General features: G+C 49.4%; 1 protein-coding gene across 1 annotated transcript; it reads right to left on the reverse strand.

The window, feature by feature from the left end:
- Positions 1–2,061: 2,061 nt before the first annotated feature.
- LOC144591718 (zinc finger SWIM domain-containing protein 1-like) lies at positions 2,062–19,704 on the reverse strand. The gene is made up of 6 exons (XM_078395751.1): positions 19,603–19,704; positions 16,848–17,159; positions 13,886–13,994; positions 9,861–10,101; positions 4,914–5,349; positions 2,062–3,074 (listed from the first exon to the last, which is right to left on the reverse strand). The coding sequence occupies exons 1-6, from the start codon at positions 19,647–19,649 to the stop codon at positions 2,216–2,218; spliced, it is 2,004 nt and encodes a 667-aa protein (XP_078251877.1). The 5' UTR covers positions 19,650–19,704; the 3' UTR covers positions 2,062–2,215.
- Positions 19,705–21,128: the final 1,424 nt, after the last annotated feature.

The following is a 21,128-nucleotide window of genomic DNA, read 5'->3' on the forward strand; positions in this document are numbered from 1 at the left end:
CAGCGCCTGGTATGCATCCCAGGTTAGTCAAGGAGGTGGCTCTAGAAATCGTGGACGTATTGATGATCATTTTACAATGTTCTCTTGATTCTGTATCAGTTCCTGTGGATTGGAAGGTAGCTAATGTTATCCCACTTTTTAAGAAAGGAGGGAGAGAGAAAACAGGGAATTATAGACCAGTTAGCCTGACATCGGTGGTGGGGAAGTTGCTGGAGTCAATTATTAAAGAAGTAATAACGGTGAATTTGTAGAGCAGTAACAGGATTGGTCCAAGTCAGCATGAATTTATGAAGGGGAAATCTTGTTTGACTCATCTTCTGGAATTTTTTGAGGATGTAACAAGTAAAATGGATAAAGGAGAGCCAGTAAATGTAGTGTATCTGGACTTTCAGAAAGCCTTTGATAAGGTCCCACGCAGTAGATTAGTGGGGCAAAATTAGAGCACATGGTATTGGGGGTATGATATTGACATGGATTGAAAATTGGTTGGTAGACAGGAAACAAAGGGTAGGAATTAACGGGTCCTTTTCAGAATGGCAGGCAGTGACTAGTGGGGTGCCGCAAGGCTTGGTCCTGTGACTGCAACCATTTACAATATATATTAATGATTAAATGAAGGAATTAAAAGTAACATAAGCAAATTTAGATGATACAAAGCTGGGTGGCAGAGTGAACTGTGAAGAGGCTATGAGGATGCAGGGTTACTTGGGAAGGTTGGGTCAGTGCGCAATATATGGCAGATGCAGTATAGACAATAGACAATAGGTGCAGGAGTAGGCCATTCAGCCCTTCGAGCCAGCACCGCCATTCAATGCGATCATGGCTGATCACTCTCAATCAGTATCCCGTTCCTGCCTTCTCCCCATACCCCCTTAAGAGCTCTATCCAGCTCTCTCTTGAAAGCATCCAACGAACTGGCCTCCACTGCCTTCTGAGGCAGAGAATTCCACACCTTCACCACTCTCTGACTGAAAAGTTCTTCCTCATCTCCGTTCTAAATGGCCTACCCCTTATTCTTAAACTGTGGCCCCCTGTTCTGGACTCCCCCAACATTGGGAACATGTTTCCTGCCTCTAATTTGTCCAATCCCCTAATTATCTTATATGTGGAAAATGTGAGGTTATCCACTTTGGTGGCAAGAACGAGGCAGATTATTATCTGAATGGTGCCAGATTAGGAAAAGGGGAAGATGTGGGTGTCCTTGTACACCAGTCACTGAAAGTAAGCATGCAGGTACAGCAGGCAGTGAAGAAATCTAATGGCATGTTGGCCTTCATAACGAGAGGATTTGAGTAAAGAGGTCCTTCTGCAGTTGTACATGGCCCTGGTGAGGCCATACGTGGATATTGTGTGCAGTTTTGGTCTCCTAATTTGAGGAAGGACATTCTTGCTATTGAGGGAGAGCAGCATAGGTTCACGAGTTAATTCCCAGGATGGCGGGACTGTCATATGATGCAAGAGTGGAACAAATGGGCTTGTATTCACTGGAATTTAGGATCAGAGCGGATCTTATAGAAACATATAAGATTATTAAGAGATTGGACCAGCTAGATGCTCCCGATGTTGGGGGAGTTCAGAAACAGGGGCCATGGTTTTAGAATAAGGGCTAGGCCATTTAGAACTGAGATGAGGAAAACCTTTTTCAGCCAGAATTGTGAATTTGTGGAATTCTCTGCCTCATAAGGCAGAGGAGGCCCATTCACTGGATGCATTCAAAAGAGAGTCAGATAGGGCTCTTAGGGCTCGTGGAATCAAGGGATATGGGGAGAAGTCAGGAACGGGGGAGATTGTGGATGATCAACCATGATCACATTGAATGGCGGTGCGTACAGGCTCAAAGGGCCAAATGGTCTGATCTTGCACTAATTGTCTATGTTTCTCTGTTATGGGGAGAAGGCAGGAGAATGGGGTGAGGGAGAGATGAATCAGCCATGAATGAATGGCGGAGTAGACTTGATGGGTCAAATGGCCGAATCCTACTCCTGTCACATGATCTTATGAACCATATGTGGCGGTAGAGGTAGATGTGATAATGGAGTTTACGAGGCAGTAGGTAGGCACATGGATATGCAAGGAATGGGGAGATATGGATGATATGCAGGTAGATAAGCGATGGTCTTGGCATCATGTTCATTGTGTGCTGAAGGGCCTGTCCTTGTGCTGTGCTGCTCCATGTTTTGTGTGTCGTTGCTTCACTCTCTCGGAGACTGCGTCGCTACAAACCATTGGTTTCGGTGACTTGCACCTGGCCACCTCTGGCCCAGATGTCGGTGACGGCCGTCATGACCGCCAGGCACCTGCCAAAGTCTTCGGCCGGACACCGGGCGGCGAGGGAGGAGAGTTTGCGAGCTACCTTGAGGGCCTGGCGGTATCGCTCCTGCTGCACCTTGGCCCGCTCCCTCGGCGACGCGGGCGGGAGCTGACCGACGAGGAAGTGCTCCTGCGTCCAGCGAGCGGCGCAGAGCGAGGACTCAAAGAGGTCGGAGCCCAGCAGCCGCCGGAGAGCCAGGACGTGCTGGCAGGGGAGCCTCATGGAGGTGCGGAAGGCACACTGGCAGCTGGCCTGGTCCGTCACCAGGGCCCGGCGCCGGCACACGGGCCAGGCCCTCTCGGCCTCCACGCTGAGAAAGGAGACCGACTCTGCTTCCTGCAGCTCCGTCCGCACCCGGCGGAAGGCGAAGTCAGTGAGCAGCGCCCGGTAGGAACACTCCGCGGAGTTGTCCTCTGGCCCTGCCGGGGGCTCACTCTGCAACACCCGCTGGTCGCACTCGGCCCGCACCGTGTCCACGGCCTTCAGGAGGTCCTGGGTGAAGGAGGTCACGTTGGAGAAGTCCTCGACCGCGGCCGCCAGCCTCTGGCTCATCACCTGCACCCGCTGGAGGGTGCTGGTGAGGTAGCTCTCGTTCTCGTGCTTGAAGCCCTCCACCCACTGGCGGCGGGACCCGTGCCACGTCTTGTGGAAGTAGTCGACGGCGCTCTCCGCGTTGGAGTCCAGCAGCTGGCGGTACAGCAGGTCGTAGTCCTCAGTCGACGTCGCGTAACACATACTGTGCAGGATCTGCAGCAGCTGGCTCCTGGCGGGAAGAAAGGGAAGAGGAGACAAGGTGAGGAACCTCCCGGTGCAGCAAGGTGGCGTAGCGGTAGAGTTGCTGCCTTACAGTGCCAGTCCCAGGATCCATCCTGTCTACAGGCATTGTCTGTGTGGAGTTTGTACGCTCTCCCTGTGACCATGTGGGTTTCCTCCGGGTTCTCCGGGTTCCCCCCAAGTTCCAAAGACGTGCAGGTTTGTACGTTAATTGGCCTCTGTAAATTGTCCCGTGTGTCGCCCAGAACTAGTGTGAACCAAAGATACTAGAGGAACAAGATGGACCACTCCATTCAATTCGTGTATACTGAAGTGTAGTGTGTATAGGAGCGGGACGTCCGCCATTTTAGTAAGCAAACCCCGCCGTTCGTTCTGCCTCTCGCAGTGTAATCAGTGTTTTGGGGGAACAGTATGTGTGTTGATACCATTAAAATGCAGAAAATAACTCATCTATCAATTCATACATTTTTGTTATTTTTTCTTTTTAAATGTTTCTGCAATTTTCTGCCCACTAAAATGGTGCCATGTCCTTCTACGCTTTTTAACGTCGAGTGGTCTATCTTGTTCCTCTAGTATCTTTGGTGTGAACGGGTGATTAATGGTCGGCGTGGACTCAGTGGGGCAAAGGGCCCGTTTCCAATCTGTATTTCCAAAACTAAACCAAACTCTCACCTCAACAGTCCCCAGCGGCTACAAGAAAAACTCCACCGTTTCTTTCCCTACGAAAAATAAAGTGACCTCCTCAATGACTACTGAACAGTGGAGTCAAACAGCATGGAAATAGGCCACTCGGCCCAACTCATCCTTGCTGACCAACATGCCCCATCTAATGCTGACCAACATGCCCCATCTAATGCTGACCAAGATGCCCCATCTAATGCTGACCAAGATGCCCCATCTAATGCTGACCAAGATGCCCCATTTAATGCTGACCAGATGCCCCATCTAATGCTGACCAACATGCCCCATCTAATGCTGACCAAGATGCCCCATCTAATGCTGACCAGATGCCCCATCTACAGAAAGGGGAGAGGAGGGGGCAAAAGAGGAAGGAGCAGGCAAAGGGGGAGAGGAGGGTGGAAAGGAGGAGGGAGAGTGGGGCAGGGGTAGACTGGATTGTGCAGACCATGTTGAGGAATGAGTCGCACCCTTATCTGACCCACGCCGTGACAGAAGGAGGAATATTTGGGATAACCCAACCTCCCCCACTTCCCCCGCCCGCTCCGGTCCCACGACGGAATCACGATGCCAGAGCTTATTGTTGCCCGATGGTGGAGGAGAGGGGAAAGGAGGAGAGCAGAGGGAAGGAGAGGAGGCGGGAGGAGGAGAGTAGGGGGAAGAGTGGAGGACGGGGAAGGAGGAGAGGAAGGGTGAAGGAGGAGAGGAGTGGGTGAAGGAGGGGAGGAGTGGGTGAAGGAGGGGTGGAGTGGGTGAGGAGGAGGAGGAAGAAACAGGAGTAGGGGAAAGGAGAGAAGGGGCGGAGGAGAAGGAGAGAAGGGGCGGAGGAGAAGGAGAGAAGGGGCGGAGGAGAAGGAGAGAAGGGGCGGAGGAGAAGGAGAGAAGGGGCGGAGGAGAAGAGGGAGATGGAGGAAGGAGGGGGAGAAAGAAAGAAGGGAAGGAGGAGCGGGTAAGAAAGAAGGAAAGAAGAAAGAGAGAGAGGGCAGAGAGTGGAGGAGATGGGACATGGGGAGACTGGATTGTGCAGAGGGACGAGAGTCACAACTTTAACAAACCAACACAATCTGACAGGAGGAGGAATATTTGGGCTCCCCACCCACCCGCCCGCTCCGCTCCGGCCCCACGAGGGAATGGCGGTGCCAGTGCTTACTGTTGCCCGGCGGTCACGTGCAGCTTCTCGGCGGTCACGTGGTCCTGGAAGACGCTCAGGGTGTGGGCGAGGCAGGCCAGCGGCTTGCAGTGGGGCAGCACGTCGGTCACCAGCTCCCCGTCGCATGCCTTGCCGCCGACCACCACCGCCCGCGTTCCCTCCGCCGCCGGGTTCTTCTGCCTGAAGATGCGCAGAAGCTGCCGGACGGTCTCGCGCTCCTCGCTCTGCAGGAACCACAGGCACGCCAGCTCGCTCTCCCCGTTGCCATCGATGGCCAGCAGCAGGTAGGTGGGCAGCCACAGGCCCGCCCAGCTGTAGGTGGCACCCACCAGCAGCACCTCGGGGAACCTATCGAAGGTCTGCTTCATGCGGCCGTCCTGGTAGTAGATGGCCTGCAACACGTTGGCCTTGTTCACCACCACCACCACCGTGCCGTCTGCAAGCAAACGCAGACAAGAGTCAGAGAAACACAGAAAATATGTGCAGGAGGCCATTTGGCCCTTCGAACCAGCACCGCTATTCACTGTGATCATGGCTGATCATCCACAATCAGTAACCGGTGCCTGCCTTCTCCCCATATCCCTTGATACCACTAGCGCCTAGAGCTCTATCTAACTCTCTTTTAAATTCATCCAGTGAATTGGCCTCCACTGCCCTCTGTGGCAGAGAATTCCACAAATTCATAACTCTCTGGGTGAAAAAGTGTCTTCTCACCTCAGTTTTAAATGGCCTCCCCTTTATTCTTACACTGTGTCCCCTGGTTCTGGACTCCCCCAACATTGGGAACATTTTTCCTGCATCTAGCTTGTTCAGTCCTTTTATAATCTTATACGTCTCTTTAAGATCCCCTCTCATCCTTCTAAACTCCAGTGAATACATCCCCAGTCTTTCCTCATATGACAAGAACAGGCAGAACAAGGGACTGACCCGCTCTCACCCTGGCCACAAACTCTTTGAAGTAGAAACACAGAAAATAGGTGCAGGAGTAGTCCATTCGGCCCTTCGAGCCAGTACCGCCATTCAATATGATCAAGGCTGATCATCCAGAATCAGTACCCTGTTCTGGCTTTCTCCCCATATCCCTTGATTCCATCAGCCCTAAGACCTACAGTGCATTCAGAAAGTATTCAGACCCCTTCACTTTTTCCACATTTTGTTACATTACAGCCTTATTTTAAAATTGATTAAATTCTTTTTTTTAATCATCAATCTACACTCAATACCCCAGAATGAAGAAGCGAAAACAGGTGTTTAGAAATTTTTGCAAATTAATTTAAAAGAAATAGCTGAAATATCACATTTACATAAGTATTCAAACCTTTGCTATGACGCTCAAAATTGAGCTTAGGTTCATTTTGTTTCCATTGATTATCCTTGAGATGTTTCTACAACTTGATTGGAGTCCACCGGTGGTAAATTAAATTGATTGTACATGATTTGGAAAGGCACACACCTGTCTATATAAGGTCCCACAGTTGATAGTGCATGTCAGAGCAAAAACCAAGCCATGAAGAAGAAGGAATTGTCCGTAGATCTCCGAGACAGGATTGTGTCGAGACACAGATATGGGGAAGGGTAGAAAACACTTTCTGCAGCATTGCAGGTCCCAAAGAGCACAGTGGCCTCCATCATTCTTAAATGGAAAAACTTTGGAACCACCAGGACTCTTCATAGAGCTGGCCACTCGGCCAAACTGAGCAATCAAGGGAGAAGGGCCTTGGTCAGGGAGGTGACCAAGAACCCGATGATCACTCTGACAGAGCTCCAGAGTTCCTCTGTGAAGATGGGAGAACCTTCCAGAAGGCCAACTTTCCTGCAGCACTCCACCAGTCAGGCCTTTATGGTTGAGTGGCCAGACGGAAGCCACTCCTCAGTAAAAGGCACATGATGGCCTGCTTGGAGTTTGCCAAAAGGCACCTAAAGGACTCACTGACCATGAGAGATAAGATTCTCTTGTCTGATGAAACCAAGATTGAACTCTTTGGCCTGAATGCCAAACGTCACGTTTGGGGGAAGCCAGGCACTGCTCATCACCTGGCCAATACCATACCTACGGTGAGGCATGGTGGTGGCAGCATCATGTTGTGGGGATGTTTTTCAGCGACAGGAACTGGGACACTAGTCAGGATCGAGGGAAAAATGAACAGAGCAAAGTAAAGAGAGATCCTTGATGAAAACCTGCTCCAGAGCGTTCTGGACCTCAGACTGGGGAGGAGGTTCACCTACCAACAGCACACAGCCAAGACAACGCAGGAGTGGCTTCACGACAAGTCTGTGAATGTCCTTGAGTGGCCCAGCCAGAACCCGGACTTGAACCCGGACATCTCTGGAGGGACCTGAAAATAGCTGTGCATCGACACTCCGCATCCAACCTGACAGAGCTTGAGAGAAGAATGGGAGAAATTACCCAAATACAGGTGTGCCAAGCTTGTAGCGTCATACCCAAGAAGACTTGAGGCTGTAATTACTGCCAAAGGTGCCTCAACAAAGTACTGAGTAAAGGGTCTGAATACATTTGTAAATATGATATCAGTTATTTCTTTTTAATTACTTTGCAAAAATTTCTAAACACCTGTTTTCACTTTTTTATTATGGGGTATTGTGTGTAGATTGATGATAAAAAAATAATGAATCCATTTTAAAATAAGGCTGTAACATAACAAAATGTGGAAAAAGTGAAGGTGTGTGAATACTTTCTGAATGCACTGTATATCTAACTCTCTCATGAAGCCCTCCCCTCTGGGCACATCCTGACACAAAAACAGCCTCTTCCCACGAGTGGTAGGTCTAGTTAACAACCACTCTACACCACTACATTCTGGTCTGTAAGACAAACAATTATGAACTCTCCAAGTGCATTTTAGATATTTACACGTGCAATATTTAGCAAAGCTGCCACTTATTACTCTTGCACTTTATTTTTACATTGTTTAATTATAATGTTTTTTTAATTGTCTGCTGTCTTGTGTTTTTATCACGTGTAGTAAAGCACCAAATCAAATTCCTTGTTTGTGTACAAACTAGGCCGATAAATTGAGTCTGATTCTGAAATGGATTCTGAACAAAGCACTGGTAACGCACAGTGGCAGTGGTGATGTACGTTTGCCTTCATCGGTCGGTGCATTGAGTACAAGAGTCAGATAGTCAAGATGCAGCTCTATCAAACTCTGGAGAAACAAGGATCTGCAGATGCTGGTTCATGACAAAAGACAAAGTGCGAGAGTAACTCAGCAGGTCAGGCAACATCTCTGGAGTTTCCCCTCGCCCCAGACTCTCGGTCTGAGTAAGAGTCTTGACCTGAAACGTCTCCTATTCTTTTTCTTGAGAGATGCTGTCTGACCCGCTGAGTTACTGCAGCATTTTGTGTCCATCTCCGGTGTAAACAAGCACCTACAGTTCTTTCCCACACATGTCTGGAAAACATGGATACGTGATGTATCAGGTCGGGACCCTTCTTCAACTAATTGTGGCAAGTCGGGGGGGGGGGGGGGGAGGGGGGGAGGAAGAAAGCTGGAAGAGAGGTGGGGGCAGGACAAAGCCTTGCAAGTGACAGGTGGAGGAAGGAACTGCAGATGCAGCCTGGGTGGGGTTCCAGGAGGGAAGAGTCATCTGAAGAGTGCGTGGCACGATCCAAGAGCGATCCCATGAGAAAGTATTGGGGACACAGCTGTAGAGTTGCTGCCTTACAGCGCTACAGACCCGGGTTCCATCCTGACTGTGGGTGCGGTCTGTACGGAGTTTGTACGTTCATGGATTTTCTCTGGGTGTTTCGGTTTCCGCCCACACTCCAAAGACTTGCAGGATTGTAGGTTACTTGGTTTCAGTAAGTTGTAAAAAGAAATGGCCCCTTGTGTGTGTAAGTTAGCGTACAGGACCATCGCTGGTCAGCACCAACTCGGTGGGCCGAACGGACAGTTTCCGCGCTGTATCTCTGAAGTGTAAAAGTCATTGACTATCCCAGGGGAGAGGAGGGAGCGATCTAGTGACAAGACAGTGCACTATCATGAGATGGGGGAAGGAGGATCCACACCCAATCCTCATCCATTTATTTGGAATATTGGGAGCAGTTCTGGCCCCATGTCTAAGGAAGGGTGTGCTGGCGGTGGAGAGGGTCCAGAGGAGGTTTACCAGAATGATACCAGGAATGTCTGGGTTAACATCTGATCAGTGTTTGACGGCACCGGGCCTGTACTCGCTGGAGTTTAGAACGTTGAGGAGGGGCCTCGTTGAAACTTACCAGATAGTGAAATGCCAGGGTAGAGCGCATGTGGAAAGGATCTTTCCACCTGTGGGAGAGTCTAGGAATCATGGCTGATCTATCTTTCCCTCTCAACCCCATTTGCCACCCTAACGAATGAAGAACCTGTCAATCTCTGCTTTATAAATAGCCACAGACTTGGCCTCCACAGCCATCTGTGGCAATGATTTCCACAGATCCATCACCCTCTGACTAAAGAAATTCCTTCTCATCTCCTTTCTAAAGGAACGTCCTTTTATTGTGAGGCTGTGCCCTCTGGTCCATGACTCTCCCACTAGTGGAAACATCCTCGCCACATCCACTTTATCCGGTCCTTTCACTATTCGGTAAGTTTCAGTGAGGTCCCCCCTCATCCTTCTAAACTCCAGCGAGTACAGGCCCAGAGCCATCAAATGGTCATCATTAACCCAATAAAGGGGTGATCCGCATTATTCCGGAATGAAGGAAGGATGCAGGATACCCCAGGACAAGAGAGGGAGTGGTGCAAACCTGGAGCAGCCGGTTAGGCCTGGGACAAGCGAGGACACCTTCACCTACCTTGATTCTTGATCAGTACGGGTGTCAGAGGTTATGGGGAGAAGGCAGGAAAATGGGGTTAGGGGAGAGAGATAGATCAGCCATGATTGAATGACGGAGTAGACCTGATGGGCCGAATGGCCTAATTCTACTCCTATTCCTTATGACCTTACCCTTGACGGCTGCCAGTGTGGGCACCATCATCTCCAAGTCGGTTTTGTTGGTCTTGAACTCGTCCCATTTCTCCTTGCGTGCGGGGCTATGGGCATCCTCATCAGTGAGCACCTTGCCGGCAACCTCCCCCAGCTGCACCTGGACACCAGCTCCATTACTCCGCAGCGAGACGATGGAAGTGGGGTCCACGCGCAGCGCTGTAACAAAGCGCCTTTGGTGCCGGAGCCTCTCCTCCTCTTCCTGTGGGGTACAAGCAAGATCCTAGGGTCAGTTCATCCGGTTTGGAGGTCAATTGTCCTCTGTAAATTGCCCCGAGCGTGTCGGGAGTGGATGAGAAAGTAGGACAACATAGAACCAGTGCACGTAGGTGGTCGATGATCAGCATGGACTAGGTAGGCCTATGTCTCCATGCTGTATCTGTAAACTAAGCTCAGATCCCATATTAGAACACAGAACAGCACAGGAATGGGCCCTCCAGCCTACATTATCTGTGCCAAACATGATGCCAAGTTGAACTGATCTCATCTCCCTGTACATGATACATATCGCTCAATTCCCTGAACTTCCATGTGCCTTTCCCAAAGCCTCTTAAACACCCCTATCGTATCTGCATCCACCACCATCTCTAGCAGTGCATTCCCAGCCCCCACCCCTCTCTGTGTAAAAATCTTGCCTCGCACATTAAACCTCCCCCCTCTCACCATATCACTCTGTCGTCTCGTGTTGGACATTTCCACCCTGGGCACAAGCCTCTGACTGCCGACCTTAACTTTATATACTTCCGTCGAGTCTTCCCTCAACCTCTGACGCTCCAGAAAAAATAACCCAAGTTTATTCAACCTCCCCCTGTAGCTGAAACCCTCTAATCCAGGCAGCATTCTGGTCAACCTCCTCTGCACCCTCTCCAAAGCCTCCACACCTTTCCTGTAATGGAGCGACTAGAACTGCAAATAATACTCCAAATGCAGTCTAACTAAAGCCCTATAGAGCTGCATCATGACTTGCTGACTCTTATATTTAATGCCCCTAGCACAGAAGACAAGCATACCACACGTTTCACCCATACTGGTTAACATATGATGATCGTTTGTCAGCACTGGGCCTGTACTCGATAGAGTTTAGAAGAATGAGAGGGGACCTCATTGAAACGTACCGAATAGTGAAACGTTTGGATAAATGTGGAGAGGATGCTTCCTCCAGTGGAAGAGTGTCGGACAAGAGGCCATAGCTTCAGAATTAAAGGACATTCCTTTAGGAAGGAGAGGAGGAATTTCTTGAGTCAGAGGGTGGTGAATTGGTGGAATTCTTTGCCACAGAAGGCTGTGGAGACCAAGTCAGTGGATATATTTATGGCAGAGATAGATGGATTCTTAATTATTGCTGGTGTCAGGGGTTATGGGGAGAAGGCAGATGAATGGGGTTAGGAGGGAGAGATAGATCAGCCGTGATTGAATGGAGGAATAGACGATGGGCTGAATGGCCTAATTCTGCTCCTGTCACTTATGAGGCCTTCTTCACCACCCCATCTACTTGTGCTGCCTCCTTCAGTGAGCTATGAACTTGAACTCCAAGATCCCTCTGCACATCAATGCTGTTAATGGTCATGCCATTAACTGTATCCTCTCTCCTTGCATTTAACCTGTCAAAGTGCATCACCTCACACTTGCTCAGGTTAAACTCCATCTGCCATTTCTCCACCCCTTTCTGCAGCTGGTCTACGTTCTGATATCTACTGACAGCATTTCTCGTTGTCTGCAACTCCTAATTTTGGTGTCATTAACAAACTTACTCACCAACCCATCTACATTTACGCCTCGGTCAGATATATATATATATAATACAAAATCTCTCTAACTCTGGCCCCAGCCCATTCCTGAACTTTTATCCCTGTCCAATTGACTTTGCCTTCAGCAGCTATTTGGAACTTTCTCCCTCTGTGTCTCTGCACCTCCACAACTACCATGGGGTAAAAACAATCGGACCATATTCCCCATCTAGTTTAGTCTAGTTTCTTGTCACGTGTACCAAAAAGCTTTTTTGTTGCATGCTACCAGTCCATAGAACGACTATCCATGATTACAATCAAGCCGTCCACAGTCGAAATGTGTTGGAAGGAACTGCAGATGCTGGTTTAAACCGAAGATAGATACAAAAAGCTGCTGTAACTCAGCGGGTCAGGAAGCATCAATCTGAAGATGGGTCTCGACCCGAAATTTCACCTATTCCTTTTCTGGTCTGAAGAGGGGTCTTGCCCCGAAACGTCATGTATTCCTTTTCTCCAGAGATGCTGTCTGACCTGCTGAGTTCCTCCGGATTTTTGTGTCTAAGCCGTCCACAGTCCACAGACACAGGATAAAGGGAATAATGTTTAGCATCAGATAAAGTCCAGTAAAGTCCAATTAAAGATAGTCTGAGAGTCTCCATTCTATGCCTCTCATGAACAGATATACTTCTCTCAGATCACCCTCAGACACTCTTGCCTCCTTAAACCCCATTATAAGACATTCCTTGAAATCCACCAACTCCACCTAAGTTATAGGTCATCTCCAGAATCCCTGCTAAGGCAGTTCACATCAATTACTTTGATAATGTCCCTGAAAGCTGGAGATATTTTTAGTGCGTTAGAACTACGTAAATAAAACTTGTTACTGTGAGGGAAATGACTAGTGATATCGAGTGTGACTCTGTTAAACAATGGCAAAGTTGTCAGAGTTCAGAGGCTGGATTGATATCCCAGTGGGGGAGTGTGATATCATCCCATAGAATCACACCGGCTCTTCCACCTACATTGCCGGCAATGACCATCAAGCACCCATCTTGTTCTATTCTATGTGTCGGGGCAGCACGGTGGTGCAGCGGAAGAGTTGCTGTGTTACAGCGCTAGAGACTCGGGTTTGATCCTGACTACGGGTGCTGTCTGTACGGAGATTGTACGTTCGCCCCATGTGTTTTCTTCGGGAGCTGCGGTTTCCTCTCACACTCTAAAGATGTACAGGTTTATAGGCTAATTGGCTTGGTAAAATTGAAAGTTGTCCCTGATGTGGGTAGGATAGCGTTAATGTGCAGGGATTGCTGGTCAGCCTGGACTCGGTGGGCTGAAGGGCCTGTTTCCACGCTGTATGTTTAAACTAAACAGCAGATTCTAGTTTACGCCAATTCTAGACACAAAAAGCTGGAGCAACTCAGCGGTTCAGACAACATTTCTGGAGAAAAGAAAAAGGTGACATTTCAGGTCGAGACCCTTCTTCAGACCAGCCGGGAAGGATCCGAAACGTCACCTATTCCTTTTCTCCAGAGATGATGCTTGACCCGCTGAGTTACTCCAGCTTGTTGAGTCCATCTTTGTTGCTAAGTTATCTTGAGCCAATTCTGCACAAATCCCATTTTATTGCAGGCTACAGCTTTAAGTCCCAACGATATGTGTTGGTGCCACAGGTAACATTCTCTCACGGGCAAAACCACGGGCAGAGAGACAGAGTTATGATAAACTCTTTATAAATAATTACGTGGACATATTCTGGACGGCACGGTGGCGCAGCGGTAGAGTTGCTGCCTTACAGCGCTTGCAGCGCTGGAGACCCAGGTTCGATCCCGACTATGAGTGCTGTCTGTATGGAGTTTTTACGTTCTCCCCGTGACCTGCGTGGGTTTTCTCCGAGATCTTCAGTTTCCTCCCACACTTTAAAAATGTAGAGGTATGGAGGTTCATTGGCTTGGTGCATGTGTAAATTGTCCCAAGTGTGTGTAGGATAGTGTTAATGTGGGGGATCGCCGGTTGGCGCTGACTCAGTGGGCCGAAGGGCCTGTTTCTGTGCTGTATTGCTGAACTAAGATATTCAACAGCCCAGGATCCAAGGCTGGAACCGAGCGTGTACAGGACTAGTCTAATGCTCTCTGAAAACGTGGAGAGGTGGGACAACACACACACACACCCCCCCACACACGCACACACACTGAGCCGACAATCTGAAGCAGTGGCAGATCCAACTACTCTACCTGGCTGGTGTGTGTGTTCTGCTTTTACCTGCGGCACTGTGTGGTTATGCGATTCATTCATCTCTTTCACCACAAACTTGTTTCCATCCGCAGAAAGACGGACTTTAATGACACAGGGACACTTCATCTTGTTGGTTCTGAAAAAGACAGTGGGAGGCAGTGTGTAAGCCAACTGGGTCAATCGATAAGGCTACAAAATGCTGGAGTAACTCAGCGGGTCGTGCATCATCTCTGGAGAAAAGGAATAGGTGACGCTTTGGACTGAGACCCTTCAGTTTTGTTTAGTTCAGTTTATTGTCACGTGTTCCGAGGTACAGTGAAAAGCTTTGTTGCATGCTAACCAGACAGTGGGAAGGCAATTGAGCCATTTACAGTGTATAGATAATAATAATAATAATAACATTTAGTGCAAGGTAAAGTCCAAACAAAGATAGTCCGAGGGTCACTAATGAGGAAGATCGCAGTTCAGGACTGCTCTCTCGTTATGGTAGGATGATTCAGACCAGCAATGTATGGCGATCTTTTACAATCATCACAGAATCCAACAGAAATATTCCATTGACATTGGCCATGAAGCAGTGTGAGTGGGAAGACAAGATGGTGTGATGAATGACTGCCCTTTGACTGATAATAAACTCTTTCACAAACTGGGGGGACTTGAAGCAACAGCTGTAACAAAATGTGATTCATGCAGGATTGGTGTAAGATAACATAGTGCATAACAAAGGAAATGGACTCAAAATGCTGGAGTAACTCAGCGGGTCAGGCAGCATCTCTGGAGAAAAGGAGTAGGTGACAATAGGTGCAGGAGGAGGCCATTCGGCCCCTCGAGCCAGCACCGCCATTCAATGTGATCATGGCTGATCATTCTCAATCAGTACCCCGTTCCTGCTTTCTCCCCATACCCCCTGACTCCGCTATCCTTAAGAGCTCTATCTAGCTCTCTCTTGAATGTATTCAGAGAATTAGCCTCCACTGCCCTCTGAGGCAGAGAATTCCACAGATTCACAACTCTCTGACTGAAAAAGTGTTTCCTCATCTCTGTTCTAAATGGCCTACCCCTTATTCTTCTGGTTGGGACCCTTTATCAGACTGAGAGTCAGAGGAGAGGGAACTAGGGGGATGAAGGGTTACAAAGAACAAATGAATGAAAGAACAAATCAAAGCCAGCAACAATGATAAAGGAAAGGTGGAGCCCACAATGGTCTATTGTTGGCTGTGGAGAAGGTGATAACAAGTTGATACAAACAGTGAAACTAAGCAAGACGACAGTGAAATTGATAGAACGCCGAGAGTGGGAGAAACTTCTAGTTTACCTCCCCCCTGACTCTCAGCCTTAAGACGGGTGTCAAACCGAAACGTCACCTATTATTTTTCTCCAGAGATGCTGCCCTCCCCGCTGAGTCACTTCATCATTTTGTGTCTATCTCCAGTGTAAACCAGCATCTGTAGTTCCGTCCTACACACAGTACATAACAAGCTGGGTGCTTGATGGTCATTGAAGGCGGAAGACCCTGTGTGATCTAATAGGATAATATCACACTCCCCCACTGGGATATCAATCCAGTCTCTGAACCATAAAACACAAACTATCAAATTGTCAATTGTTCCAAGTGTGCAGGCAGTGGATGGCAAAGTGGGATAACATGGATAATACCGTGTCCCTTGTGTTAACACAGCAAATTGTATGTGACAAGTGGAATAGATAGGGTGAATGCACAAATCTTTTATCCAGGATAGGGGAATCAAGATCCAGATGACAGTTTAACATGAGAGGGGAAAGATTTAAAAAGAACACGAGGGGTAACCTTTTCTGCACAGTGTGGTGGTAAATGGAACTAGCTTCGGGAGGAGGTAGTTGAGGCAGGTACTCTAGCATTTAAAAGACATTTGGAAAGGCACATGGATAGGGAAGGTTCTGAGGGCAGGTGGGACTGGTGTACATGGGCCATCTCGATGAGCATGGGCAAGTTGGACCGAAGGGCCTATTTCTGTGTGGAATGACTCAACCACTCTATACAATCCCAGCGAGTAGGAATGGGAAAATGTGTGGTGGGGGAGAGAGGAGAGAGGTAAAAAGGTAGAGAGGAGAGAGGTGGAGAGATGGAGAGGGAGAGGTAGAAAGGGAGAGAGATGGAGAGAGGGAGAGAGAGAGAGAGAGAGAGAGAGAGAGAGAGAGAGAGAGAGAGAGAGAAAGAGAGAGAGAGAGAGAGAGAGAGAGGCGTGGAGACACACACACACACAATCAAAGATGAAAACAAAGAGTGCAAAAGAGAGAAAAAAATGAAGAGAGGGGAGAGAGAGACAGAGAAAAAAAGAGAAAGAGACAGACAGGGGCAGCAGAGGAACTGCTGCCTCACAGCGCCGGAGACTCAGGTTCGATCCTGACTACGGGTGCTGTCTGTATGGAGAATGTACGTCTTCCCTGTGACCACGTGGGTTTTTCCCAAGTGGTTTCCTTCCACATTCTAAAGACGTGCAGGTTTGTGGGTTAATTTGCTTTTGTAAATTGCCCCTCGTGTGTAGAGAGTGGATGAGAAAGTGGGATAACATAGAACTAGTGTGAATGGATGATTGGTGGGCGGTGTGGACTCGATGGGCCGAAAGGCCTGTTTCCATGATGTAACTCCAAACAAAACTAACTACCCGGCTAAACATATTATTAAATTTAAAAGGATAAAAACATCTTTAAATAAGAAGGTAGGAAACAGGAGCAGGTGTCGACCATGTTCCATGTTCTCCCACTTTGTCATCCACTCCCAACACACTTGGGATGATTTACAGAGGGCCAATTAACCAAGAAACCCGCACGTTTTGGATACGGGAGGAAACTGAAGCCCACAGAAGAAACACAGCTGGTCACAGAGAGGACGTGCAAACTCCACACACGGAGAGCACCCGTGGTCAGGATGGAACCGGGATCCCCGGCGTTGTGAGGCAGTGGCTCTACCAACTGGGCCGCTGTGTCACCCCTGCAAGTATTTCCTCACCTCTGGATTGTCCGTTTGCCGGATCCTTTGGTCTTGAATAACTTGCCGCCGTGAATGCACGCGTAGTCGATCTCGGCAAAGTTCAGCGCGTCGTTCATCGGGCGCTTGGGTGCCCGACGCCGCTGCGCCTTGATGGTCCGTGAGTGCCTGGTCCACATCTGCACGGAGCTGTCCCTCTGGTAGCGCCGATACTCCCGGTGCAGCTCGTTGTAGCTCGAGAACTCGGCGCCCACTCGGAAACCCACCACCTGGGACATGGCTGCACGTGCGTCAGATGGAGTTGGCAGACTGATCCCACCTGGAGAGCGGGCACTGAGAATAGACCACAGGCAGCAGCTGCAGGTCAGCCAATGTAGAACGCATCACAACAGCTCATATATAGAGTTCAAGAACAGCAGGGTGGTCCAACTGTAGAGTCACCGCCTCACAGCGCCAGAGACCCAGGATCCATCCTTTGCTCGGATGCTGTCTTTACAGTTTACTTTAGACTTCAGAGAAGAAACAGGCCCTTCAGCCCACTGAGTCCGCGCCAACCAGCGATCACCCCGTATACTAGCACTATACTACATGATAGGACAATTTACAATTTTACAGAAGCTAATTAACTTCCACGTCTTTGAAGTGTGGGAGAAACACAAGATCTCAGCAATGCAATTCTCAGCATTGGGAGGAAAATCACGGGATTGTGGATCGGGGTTGGGGGCAATCCTTGATTCAGGTAGGCTGCAAGTTCCTGGGATTGGGATAATCGCCCGTGTGTGGGTGGGGGGTAATTCTCTGGGTTTGAGTAGGGGCATCTTGCAATGCTCAGCATTGGGATTGGGATAGCATTGGGATAAATCAATCCCTGATTTACATAGGATGCTCATTACTGGGAATGAGATCAAAATTGCCCATGTGTGGGTGGGGGATAATTCCCTGCGTTTAGGGGAGGTGCATCTTGCGATATTCCACATTGAGAGTGGGAACAATCCCTAATTTAGAAAGGATGGATATTTCTGGCATTGCAATAATAATAGCCCGTGTGCAGGTGGGATAATTCCCTGGGTTGGGGGGAGGGGCATCCTGCAATGCTCAGCATTGGGAGGGATATCTGCGGGATGGAAGATCATAATAAATCCCTGATTTCAGCAGATGAAAATTCCTGGGATTGGGGTAATAATCGCCCTTGTGCAGGTATGATGGTAATACGCGAGTTCGGTATCTCAACTGCGCATGCCCAGGTCATAGGTCACTCGCGCTAAACATTCTTGCCGGCTGAGCTGCTGCGCGTATACAGACCTGCTTTTCATCCGTATTTTCCAGTTTTGCTTCTTCGAGGTAACAAAATGCTGCTTTCAAAACTATTAACTAGGCGTATTTACGGTTAATTTGTACAAAACTACGTTGATTTTGTTAGTTTTATTGCTTTGTGCTTCGGTGAGTGAGCAAAGCCATGCCAATTTTTGTTTGCTTGGACCGGTATGTAATGGGCATGCTTACAGGACTCTATTTGACTTAACATATGATTGACTTTATTATATATTTTGTTTTATATGTTACTGGGCAAAGCCATGCACAATTGTGCAACTTTGGGCTGTGGGAGTACCACGTATCACCTGAATAAGTGGATGTAGAATGTGTGTGACAGCCACAACTGTCAATTTGCAAAGGGAAACTGTTTCTGCCCTTCAAACTCTAGGAAAAAAAACTACAGTTGCTAGTTTAAATCGAAGGTAGACACAAAATGCTGGAGTAACTCAGCGGGTCAAGTAGCACTTCAGGAGAGAAGGAATGTGTGAAGTTTCGGGTAAAGACCCTTTTTCAGAAGTCTGAAGCGAGATACCTAACTCGCTTATTTTCCAGACTTCTGAAGAAGGGTCTCGACCCTTCTTTTACAATGCAAAAGAAAATTGTCACTATCTCGCTCACTCACCGAAGCATAAAGCAATAAAACCAACAAAATCATAATAATAATAATAATAATAATGCATTACATTTATATAGCACTTTTCTAAACACTCAAAGACGCTTTACAGGGTTTACTAAAACATAGAGAAGAAAATAAATAGATAAATAAGTAAACGAACAGAAAAGGAAAAAGAAGGTGAGGTGACGGTCAGTGATTGAAGGCAGTGCTGAACAGGTGAGACTTCAGTGATGTTTTGAATGTGGTGAGTGAGGAGGAGTCTCTGATGGTTTGGGGTAGCGAGTTCCAGAGTGTGGGAGCAGCGATGGAGAAAGCCCTGTCCCCCCAAGATCTGAGTTTGGTCCGGATGGGGGGGGACAGGAGGTTAGCAGCAGCAGAGCGGAGGGTACGGGTTGGAGTGTGTCTGTGGAGGAGGTCAGTCAGGTAGGATGGGGCCAGGTTATGGAGGGCTTTGTAGGTCATAAGGATTTTGTACTGGATTCTCTGGGGGATGGGGTGCCAGTGGAGCTTGTAAAGGACGGGGGTGATATGGTCACGGATCGATGAGTGGGTGAGTAGACGGGCAGCGGAGTTCTGGATGTATTGGAGTTTATTGATGATTTTTGAGGGTGAACCATAGAGGAGGCTGTTGCAGTAGTCCAGACGGGAGGTGATGAAGGCGTGGATGAGGGTTTCTGCAGGTGTGGAGGAGAGGGATGGACGGAGACGGGTGATGTTTTTGAGGTGGAAGAAGGCTGTCTTGGTGATGTGTTTGATGTGTTTGTCGAAGGATGTGTTCATCGTAGTTTTGTACAAATTAACCATATATACACCTAGTTAATAGTTTTGAAAGCAGTATTTTCTTACCTCGAAGAAGTAAATCTGGAAATTACGGATGAAACGCAGGTGCGCATACATGCACCAGCGCAGCCAGTTTAGCACGAGCGACCTATGACCTGGGCATGTGCAGTTACGATACCGAACTCACTTATTCTCCAGGTTTGCACTGGGAGCATCCTGCTAGGGCCCGCATTCGGAGGGAAATCCCCGGGATGGGAGGTCTGGGGGGGGGGGGGGGGGGAGGGGCAATCCCTGATTTAGATAGGATGGAAATAAGTGGCATTGTAATAAAAACCACCCATGTGCGGTTGGTGGGATAATTCCCTGGGTTTGGGGAAGGGGGCATCTTGCAATGTTCAACATCGGGATAGGGGGTCGGGATCAATCCCTGATTTAGATAGGATACAAATTCATGGGATTGGGATGTAAATGCCCGTGTATGTGTGGGGGATAATTCCCTGGGTTTGGGGTCGGGGCGTCGTGCAATGCTCAGTATTGGGATGGAAATCCGCGGGATAGTAGATTGGGATCAATCCCTGAATGAGGTTGATGCAAATCCCTGTGATTGGGATGAAACTGCCCGTGTGGGGGGGGGGGGGGGTTAATGAATGGGGACGGGGGGGGACGGGGGGGGGGGCGGCTGCAGCTCCAGCTCCAGCCCGGTGGTCGCGGTGCAGGATTGGGACGATCCCGGATCCCTGGGCCCAGGGATGGGGTTTCCCGCGTATTTGGCGGCGTCTGACGCGCAGCCGCGGCCCCGGCGCTTTGTGGCGGCTCCGCTCCGCTCCGCTCCGGGCCCGGCCCGAGGTTGGCGCATGCGCTGCCGGCACACGGGCACCGCTCTCAGAGCCCCCGGGTCACCTACCGGTCAACACTGAGCGGCCCCGCCCCCCCCGCTCTCTCTCTGGGTCACTCTCCGCCCCCACCCCTCGACATCCGTGTCCGGGCCGCCCGGTCTCCACTCTGCGGCCGCTCCACATGCGCACTGCCGCCGCCCGCACGTCCCCGGCCCGACCTGCACATGCGCACTGCCGCCGCCCGCGCGTCCCCAGCCGCCATGCACATGCGCACTGCCGCCGCCCGCATATTCCCGGCCGCCCTGCACATGCGCACTGCCGCCGCCCGCATATTCCCGGCCGCCCTGCACATGCGCACTGCCGCGGCAACTGGTCGGCGCCGGGCACTTTCTCGCTCCCTTTGCATTGTGGGAGATCTCGCCGCCATTGCTGTCCTGTCGCCGCCCCGCCGTGACCGCTGAAATCCGACGCCGAATCACTCCCAAGATAGACACCAAACCCTGGAGGAACTCAGCGGGGCCGGCGGCATCTCTGGATAGAAGGAATTGGGTGACGTTTCGGGTCGAGACCCTTTTTCAAACACACTCTCGTTTTAGTGTTTTTAGTTTATTTAAAGATTCAGCGCGGAAACAGGCCCTTCGGCCCACCGAATCCATGCCGACCACCGATCACCCGTACACCAGTTTGTTCTGCACACTCGGGACGTGAGTCAAGAGTGTTTTATTCTCTAATGAACCAATTAGAACAATGAAATTC

Source organism: Rhinoraja longicauda, unplaced genomic scaffold (genome assembly GCF_053455715.1).
Source record: "Rhinoraja longicauda isolate Sanriku21f unplaced genomic scaffold, sRhiLon1.1 Scf001552, whole genome shotgun sequence".
Lineage (NCBI taxonomy): Eukaryota > Metazoa > Chordata > Chondrichthyes > Rajiformes > Arhynchobatidae > Rhinoraja > Rhinoraja longicauda.